Source organism: Paramisgurnus dabryanus, chromosome 6 (assembly GCF_030506205.2).
Source record: "Paramisgurnus dabryanus chromosome 6, PD_genome_1.1, whole genome shotgun sequence".
Taxonomy (NCBI): domain Eukaryota; kingdom Metazoa; phylum Chordata; class Actinopteri; order Cypriniformes; family Cobitidae; genus Paramisgurnus; species Paramisgurnus dabryanus.
The window spans coordinates 2,559,725-2,569,061 of NC_133342.1; the positions used below are offsets into that span (position 1 = coordinate 2,559,725).

Genomic DNA, 9,337 nt, shown 5'->3' on the forward strand with positions numbered 1-9,337 from the left:
GAAGTGGACCAAGACAGTCATGAAAAACAGTATGGTCTAATGATGCCTTAATTTCCTATTTTGGATTAGACTCCAGAGGGTTAATATGGAACAAACGCAGGCTCTTCGCCAAATGTTAGAGAATTATAACCAACTTTTTAGTACAGGACACAACAATTTAGGTGTTTGCCACCAGATTGAGACCAGCGTTGGTAAACCTATTAAAATGGCTCCTCATCAGGTCTCATTGCATTTGCAACATGAAGTAAAAGAGCATATAAAACAGATGTTGGACAATGGAATTATACAAACTTCCAGTAGCCCATGTGCAGCTCCAGTGGTGCCAGTTAGGAAAAAGGACGGTAGCCTTCGTTTTGGTATCGACTATAGGAAGTTGAATGATGTTACACAGAAAGATCCGTATCCCCTCCCAAGGATAGACGATGCACTTGACAGTTTGGCAAATGCTTGCTGGTTTTCCACTCTTGACCTAGCCAGTGGGTACTGGCAGGTAGAGGCTGACCCAAAAAGACAAACCCAAAACTGCTTTTATTACACAACAAGGTCTATTTGAGTTTAACGTTCTAAGTTATAGTCTTTCTTTTTTTTACATTTAGAACTTTTTTTATGCAACACATACCAACGAACAGAACAGACAATCTTCTACCTTTCAAAGGTTGATGGATTTGATTTTGGCAGACCTCCAGTGGACCACATGTTTGTTATACCTTGATGATATAATAGTTTTTGGGAAAACATTTCAGAAACATTTAGAGCGCCTGGGGCAAGTTTTTAAGAATTTGTATGAGGCCAATTTAAAAGTGGAACTCCTTTAAATGTCATCTGTTTGCAAATTGCAACCTTCTTTCCCCAAAAGAACAGCTCTAAGTCTTCACCTACAATGCCTGATGAGTTTGGAGAACACCTGACAAGAGATCAGAGACCATTCCTTTGGTCACTTTTACAAAGGTTATGAATAATTTTGAGCACGAATGTAGGGCACAATATTTCGTCTGAGGGCGTTAAGGCCGACCCTTCTAAGGTTGAGGCGGTACGGGGATGGCCGGTCCCAAGGAACCAAACAGAGGTACAAAGTTTTCTGGGGCTGGCCTCCTACTACCGCCGCTTTATTAAGAGGTTTCCAGAGATTGCTCGGCCTTTGCACCAACTGACAGAAAAGGGCAGGAAGTTCCACTGGGGAGAGGATTGTCAGAGAGCCTTTTTAACCCTTAAGTCATGGTTGATATCAGCCCCAGTTTTAGCATACCTTGATCCCCTGAAACCATTTATTCTTGAAACCGATGCTTTAGATGTTGGGATTGGTGCTGTATTATTCCAGGTGGAGGGAGGGACGGAGCGTATGGTGGCTTATGCAGGCCGGTCCTTGACAAAACAAGAACGTAAAATGTAGCCACCAAAAAGGAATTGTTGAATATTGTTTTACAAAACATTTTAAACATTATCTTTTGGGGCGGAGTTTGCATTACATACAGACACAGTTCCCTGCGGTTGCTTCATAATTTTCAAGGAGTGGAAGGACAGCTGGCTCGTTGGTTAGAACAGCTATCAAGCTTTCAGTATAGGATTGTTCATAGGGCTGGTAAGCAACATGGCCTGAATGCAATTGCAAGTAAGGAACCCAAGCAAGTTGGGGGGGGGTGGCTAAAGAGGGAACGTGAGAGCAGGACAGGTTGGTTCCTATCCATTCCAATAAAATCCTTTCGGGTCACTTTGCAATGTCAGTATATGTATAAATGTTGTTTTAATTGATATCATTGACGCCTCAGAATTCTACAGTGATCATGTTTTACAGCGTTTTCTGTCTACTCGACAGATGACTATACGTCCCGAATCTAGTCGCTCTGCGCATCCTCAACAAGCACGTTGTGTATGACGAAGAACACAGAAAAGGCAGATGACATCACAGTAGTGCGAGAGCGATTTGAAAGCAGACTTCCTTATGATTTCTCAAATCTCTCTCGTTGTACTTTGATGTACAACGAGTCTCTCTCGTTTGGCTGTAGTGCGAGAGCGATTTGAAAGCAGACTTCCTTATGATTTCTCAAATCTCTCTCATTGTACTTTGATGTACAACGAGTCTCTCTCGTTTGGCTCTCAGCGAAGGCGGTCGCATTTTATCTCCTCTCCTCCCCGTAACCTTCCCTGCTTTGCTCCTATCGTGTCGTATAGTCTTGTGTCTTAACTTGAGAGACTCTCCGCACTGCTCTCGAAACTAAAAATCATGGATTTGATCAACTGGTCTCTCAACGCAATTGACACCATATTCTCGACGAGAAGCTTGGGTTCGGGGGAACCTGTCTGCCCTGCCGGAACGTTCGCAGCTGGCTACACGATGGACGCATGGGAGAGGTGGCGGGTCGTGTGTCTGGCGGCTCTTTCCGTGGAGGACATTGAAGATATCTATCTATTCGGAGCCATGATAACCTGGGGTTTGCTGACTGGATTAGGCTTTGCCCTGGTTTATCGAGAAATTAAGAAGACGGTGACAGCTGCAAAAAGTCCAAAAAAGCTGCCCGGGATGATTGAAGCGGTGGGCAGAGCGGTCAGCGCTCAGGCTGGGACTATTAACCACATTTTGGAGAACAACTTGGAAATGACCCGCAATATGGATATCATCAAGGAGATGCAAACGGATTTGAAAAACATCAAGGAGATGTTAACGGATTTGAAAAAGCTGATGGACCAGAATGGACTAAGAGAGTAGTCGTGTAAAGGAATGCGGCTACTCGCCCCAAGACCAAACAATTCCAATCTTATCTGCTTTCGGCCCCCCTTATCCAGCACTGGCCAAGGCCGCTGCTGGAACAACAACTCCCTCGGAAGAGCACTGCAGCGAGACGCTCTTGCATTCCCTTACCCCTCTCCCACAGACACCTGATGATTGTTGACTCTGTTTGGACCTAATCAAGGTTGTCTCCACGGCAATCTGCTGTGTTAACGCTTTAACATCATGCGGACTGAGGCACCGAGATTTGGGATGCCGGGCAAAGCGACTCTCTCAAGGCCTACACACACACGAACTCTTACACACACATACTGTATATATATGCAATCACCACCCAGTACCCAAATCCCTCGCCTTCGCAGCTTTGTACCCCCCAGCCGGTAAGACGGGTCTGTGACCAGCGCCAAATATGGCTGCAGGACCGGATGGCTGCCTGCCTGCGTTGGGCTATCTCGAAACCCCATTCCTTCCTATCGTGTTGCAAGTCATGTATTGTTCATGTTGTAAGGTGTACTGACTTTGTGCTTATGTTGCTGAGGTGTTTTTTTCCCTGTTCCCAAACTGTACTCCCTTTGGAGCATAGTCTGGGGGTTTGTTTGTTTTTTTAACCTACCCTTCCTCATGTAATGCTGTATTTCTTCTTAATGCTCTGTCGACCTGTTCTGTCTACCCAATTGTTTTTTATGTATTGTATGTATGGACAGGTTGATGGTTTCATTTCACTGGTTCTTGTGACCATGTGACAAATAAAGCTTCATTCATTCATGTCACCTGCCTGTCGGTTTTTGCGGCGCAGCATGAACTCAAACAAACCTAATGTCTGGGATACATGTTGGACGACAGCGTGTCTACAAACAACGCACACATTTACCCCCCAACCATCGCAAAAATAAAACTCTTCGGATTTACGTGTTTTAGACTAGTCATCCCACCAAGGTCAGAAAATACGGAGATCTGTATTTATACGGAAAAATCACATCCCTGATAAAGCTAGGGATATCAGCTACAACCAGTAAACCAGTAAATTCATTTTGGCGGGTGTTATTAAAAACTTACTAGCCAGTTTGGTCGGTGATGCATGTGGCATTGCATGCATGATACATAAAGCTCTGTTCTCGTCATTTATCCCTCTGGCAGTACTACCATGGAAATTAACGGAGCGCGCCCACCAAAACACAAGGAAGGTGGCACATGCCCCAGTCTAAATCTTTTGTGCCCCGGTGTAAATCTCAAGTTAAAATTTTAGCAGTTAACTAGTGTATTCCTTTACAAAGATAATAGCGGCAAAAACAGATCTATATGCAATGCAGTTACCCAATTTACGCTTGTAAAGCGACGTTCATTCACGCACAACCGCATTCAAAAGTCCAGACGCACATCCACGCAAAATGCCATGAGATTGATTTAGCTTATGAAAACATGACGAAACTAAAGTAAGTTTCTAAATTAGAATCTTATTTTGACTCAATCACTATTGGCTTCTGTGGACATCAGAAATGTTTTTTGCAAAGCAGGGAAAGGGAAGCAGAAAGGAGAGATGATGAGTTTAAGGGAGGTAAGACAAATTACATCTCCACCCTGTCAGGTCTCAAACATTAGAGGAAAAATCTCAGGAAAACCTCTGTCAAGTCTAAAGGATTGCATTGTTGCTGAGAAAATCAGCACATGTATGTGTTATACTGTTAATATTTAGTTTACTGATGTTTTACTCTAGGACACTACATACACAGTTATCAGTAACTATGACTATTGTAATATAGCAGTCATAAAATGACTGGTTCCTTAAGAAGTTGTAAAAATATTCTTGTAAAAATAAGTTATTAATCGTTGCTATTATTGTATAATTTAGAAAATATGCATGTACGTGAAAGAAAAAACGAAACGAAAAATTTTGTGGTGGGAACAAATTTTAAAGTTGAGGCAGTAAAGGACCATGAGAGTGCCTGAAGTCATCACAGATTTTAACGTTAATTAAAACTGCCAAGACAGGTCGTATTGAAGAGAGCCTTGCTGGGAGAAGCCTCACTTTATGTGTGTTTTTCATATTTCCACATACCAACAATGTTAATAAAATTATCAAAGCATTCGGTGGCAATAGGGCTGTCAAAATTGCTCAAAAATGACGGTCGAATATTCTCCCTAAAAAACACACGAATATTTGAATATCTGGTTGCCCATTTTTTTCAATGACGTTAACGACGCATTACGTCAATAACAGGACAAATTAATATAAAGAGACATAACTACTTCTATAGGTAGTCTATTTAAGTTTTAACATATTTGACAACGTATATTACATACACAAAACAAGTAAATCAAGAGACATCAAAGTGATATGGTACCTCGGTTACATTGCTTGACAAAACTCCCTGAAGCCTGCTCCATCCACGACACTGATTGGTCTCATGTCCTTACAAATGAACGAAATTAATTTCTCCGTTATGACCTCTTGTCGTGTTGCAGACAAATAGCTTGTGGCGGGCGATTCAAAGTAAGTGTTAAGACATGACTGTTTAGCTGGAGTTCCACACATTGTGGTCTCGTACACACTGCAAACTTTCAGGAGTGACAACCACATTTAAATGTGAAAATGTGATGATTGACACGGAGATAACCATAGTAACGGTCTGCCGTCTCACGTGCTTATCACTCACAGCTTTGATGAAAATAATTTAACAGCATTGTGTTTTGCAATAAACCTCCGTCGTGTCGTTGTGTATTGTACGCATTTGTGAGGCTGCGCGCGCTCTTGCAGTGTTGCCAGGTCCTCGTGATTTTTGTACTCCCATACCATTTTAGCGCTTAACCGTTTATGGCTTTTGGCTCATGAAGCGATCAAGTTTTTGGTGTTGTTAAAATGTGAAGGTGCCAGTCCCAATATTTTGATCTTTGAGGTAAAGCGTTTGGATTTATTTTGGTTTATTATTGGATTTTTCTTGTTCGTTGTTTTTTTAGTGCAAGATCTGGCAACAATGAGCAGCAAACGCTTGTGCTTCTGTCATTCTCTGTACGGCGCATACAGAAGACTTTTCCCCCTTGTAAAATTTTTTTTTCTTCAGAAGAGAGACCTGTCATGTCCATGATGCACGTTTAAACACTTTATTAACTACTAGTTGTTCAGTTCGGTTATGTAGGCTACACACTATGCAAAGTTTCTGTAAACGCGGTTGTCACTGCAGTTAGCGGGAGTTAATGCGGTTGTAGAATGCGATTGTCAGTCTCGTAAATTACTGAAGTGTGTGTGTACAGAACAGGATTAAGCATTAAAAGTGACAAACGAATTAATATGCAGTGTGTACAAGATGCCATGCTCATTTGGGTGCACATTTTCGAGATGTGACATCATGTTGCTAGTGGTCGAATGGTATGCTAACAACTTTATCTCGTGGCTCAACAATTTTACCTCCTACCGACCAAAATCCAAAGTACTTCCAGACATAGCGTTTAAGATTTTTGGGGGTTAAAATCGCTTTCTCTGCTGCGGTCGACTTTCTGCCATCTTCCATGCAAGACGCGTCAACTTTTAACAGTGACAGACAGTGTGACTACTGTGACCTGTCCCTGAACCAGGCGCTAGTGCGCCCACTCACAAAGTAGATAGCCACGCCTCTACTACCACGGCTTTAAAAAAAAAAAAATGTATTTGAATATTAATTTTCATATTCAAAATTCGTTTTTTTTAAACTATTCGAATATATATTGTCAGCCCTGACAGCCCTAGGTGGCAATCATAATTTCTCATTTTCACCGGAAAAAAAATTGGCTAGTGGAAATGCTGATTGGCTGGTAACTTTAGAAAGTTACCAGCCACATTGGCTGGTGATAAAAAAAAGTTAATTTAGAACCATGATTATAATCGCCTAAAACCATATGTTTCTCAATTTGTTTCAGAGAGCTGGCAGAGAGGTGCTGAGTCTGGACAACCACCATTACAATAACACTCGTCCTCTGTGGCAGTGGAGAGACAACACCATACAGAGGGACAATCTGACCCCTTGAGGGAGGGGGATGGGCAACTTCAACATGGTCTAGCAGAGCCTCTAGAACTGCAGTCAGAGCTGATTCCTTTTGATTCCTTTTGAATTAGAGGGGGAGTAGTGTAGAGTGCCGTCACTCTGTGTTCACATGATTATTCTGATTGCATGCACCTGTGGACACACCGGAAAGACGAAGGTTTTAAAGGAGGCAGAAAGGAGAGCGGACGTGTCGAGGTGGTGATTTTCTTGTGGGGTAAGTTTGTTGTCTCTCGGGGGTAATAGGTCCTCCGGAGGTGAAGATAGTTAGTTAGTTAGTTAGTTTTGAAAATATGAGAGAGTGGAGTCAGATGGGTAATTGATTCTTAGCATCACCATTGCCTCGAAAGAGTGTGGGCTGACATTTGTGCACTACCTTATGTAATCGCTTTGGAGGGTGGACTATCCGCCCGCCCGTGTGATTCGTTATGGAGATCTTGTGGTGACGGATGGCTGAACTTTTACGAATGGACTTTAGACGTCGCCTCTATCTATGCATGCCCATTCAAATTGCATTGGCTGCTGCCCGTGTTCTTCACCCCTTATGGATGGGTCTAGGTGGCCCGAGGAGAGGAAAGTGAGTTTAATTTATGTACTTATGTATTGATAAGTTGTTAGCTGTAGGTCTGGCGGTTTGCGTGGGAGGGGAGTTGGGATATTGGACGCAGTTACACCCTTTAAGTGTGTTCACTGTGTGCGGTGCAGTTTGGCGTGCCATTTGCGTAAAACAAATGTGTGATGTGTTAAAACTAGTGATGGTCAACCCGGATCTTTTTAAGGATTCGGGTTATTCTGAGTCACTCACTAATATGATCCGGGTTGTGCGAGTCACTCGAGTCACTTGAGTCACTTCCAATTCAAATCGCTAAATCATACTAATGCCAACCAAGCAACTCAGATCACGCATGCAGCTACGAGTCTACGACTCCTCTGCTCGCAAAAAACGGCTGGGGAACTCGTAAAAAACATGCATGTCCGTGGTAACATTATCAATAACAGAATTGTAAAAGTTCGGTGTGTTTAGTTTCATTTCATAATGACAAATATATCAACACCACGTTTAGAAGATGTCAGGCTTTGTTGACTTGGATGTGAGAGGAACGTGTCCTGTTTCAGATTGACTTAAAAGATCCACGATAGGTTTCGGTTAATGCAGCCACACAGTCACTCATCCACGCAAGAACATGATCTTGTGATTGAGTCCCAGACAGAGACGCCCGCTCCTGCACGGGTCCTGTGAGTGAACCACTCGCATCACTCTGAGTGACTCAGTCAACAAGAGGAGCTGTGTATGTCCGTCGGTGGCGGATCTTTCCAGCAGCACTGCTGCAGCAGTCCTCGGATTTAAAATGTTTAAACATTTGCAGCTTCTACCCAAAACATTGTGCCAGTCAAATATTGCAACAGATTAGCCTACATGAGTCAGTGGGTTAATAACACGAGCAAGGCTCATTTTTCCTAGTTCAGGATTCAAGCTCTATGAGTTGAGTCACTCTCTGTGTGAATCCCCGAGCCGCCGACCAACTCATTGTCGCGCGCACGCATCCCTTTGTACTCGGACTCGGAGCTGCAGGAAATTACGATCCGGAATAGCAGCTTTTTGCTCACTCGGTACCCCCAGTTGACATTGGAGATGTAAATTAACTTGTTGTTGCAAGTTATAGAACCTATGGCAGCTTATGTAGAGTTATTTGTTGTAATTCTGTTGTAAACATTTGAAGAGCTTTGTGTTTTATACAATTTCTCATTCTTAATGCAAAATCTGAGAGGACTCAACTGACTCGGGTTAATGGTCACTAGGACTCATGGTTCTCGAGTCATTTTAGGGATCGGGTTAAATGATCCGAGTTTCGAGTGACTCGCTCATCACTAGTTAAAACTAAAACTCACTGTGTGCAGATATTTGTGTGTGTGATATTTCGTTATCACACGATGACTGACATTTTGTCACATTAAACATCTATAAGCTTTGCAACCAAATTAAGCTTTAGCTTACCTGAAACTAGGGAACTGTTGTTGACTTCAAGATCTTTAAAATAATAATTATTACACTTGGTATTTCATGTTTTTGTGTAGTCATTTTATTGTAATTTTAGATTTCAGCATTTGCTTATTTACAGGGAACCATTTTCTTTTTTGACCACGGAGGGCTGGTGGTCTATGAAATTCCCTGGTAGATTTTGTGGTCCCACTCCGCCCCTGTGCCCTTGTCTACATTTTAAATATTTACGTTGTGAAATAAAGAGACTTACTTTGATGCTTTCTGTTTGCTGTGTATGAACTGGGTTTATTACACAATTTTAATCACTATAGTATTTTGTGATTTGATTTGTACATATTTGCCTGTTCAGCACAAAGTTCATGTGTTTTATCGCCTCAGCTGTATGTCACTGTAAAAAATTATTATTTAATCTGCTTCATGTTTTGTTAAATATGTAAAGTGATGCACGATCTCTGTTCATCTGTTCTCTTCACAAATAAACACATTTGAACTTGAATGCTTGTCTTGTAAGTTCATGATTAGAAATGAACAGGTGAACGAAAACAATTATCATTAAAACATGAAATGACGGATAATTGACTATGTCGGGATATAGAC

At 42.0% G+C, this 9,337-nt stretch overlaps 1 protein-coding gene across 1 annotated transcript in view; it reads left to right on the plus strand.

Annotated features, from left to right (window-relative positions):
- The window catches only part of LOC135744203 (NACHT, LRR and PYD domains-containing protein 1 homolog), a 45,702-nt gene extending 36,466 nt beyond the window's left edge, over nt 1-9,236 (plus strand). The window contains exon 10 of the mRNA XM_065262204.1: nt 6,617-9,236. Within this exon, the coding sequence (XP_065118276.1) occupies nt 6,617-6,663 (47 nt within the window). The 3' untranslated portion in view covers nt 6,664-9,236. The remainder of the gene's footprint in view (nt 1-6,616) is intronic.
- Nucleotides 9,237-9,337: the final 101 nt, after the last annotated feature.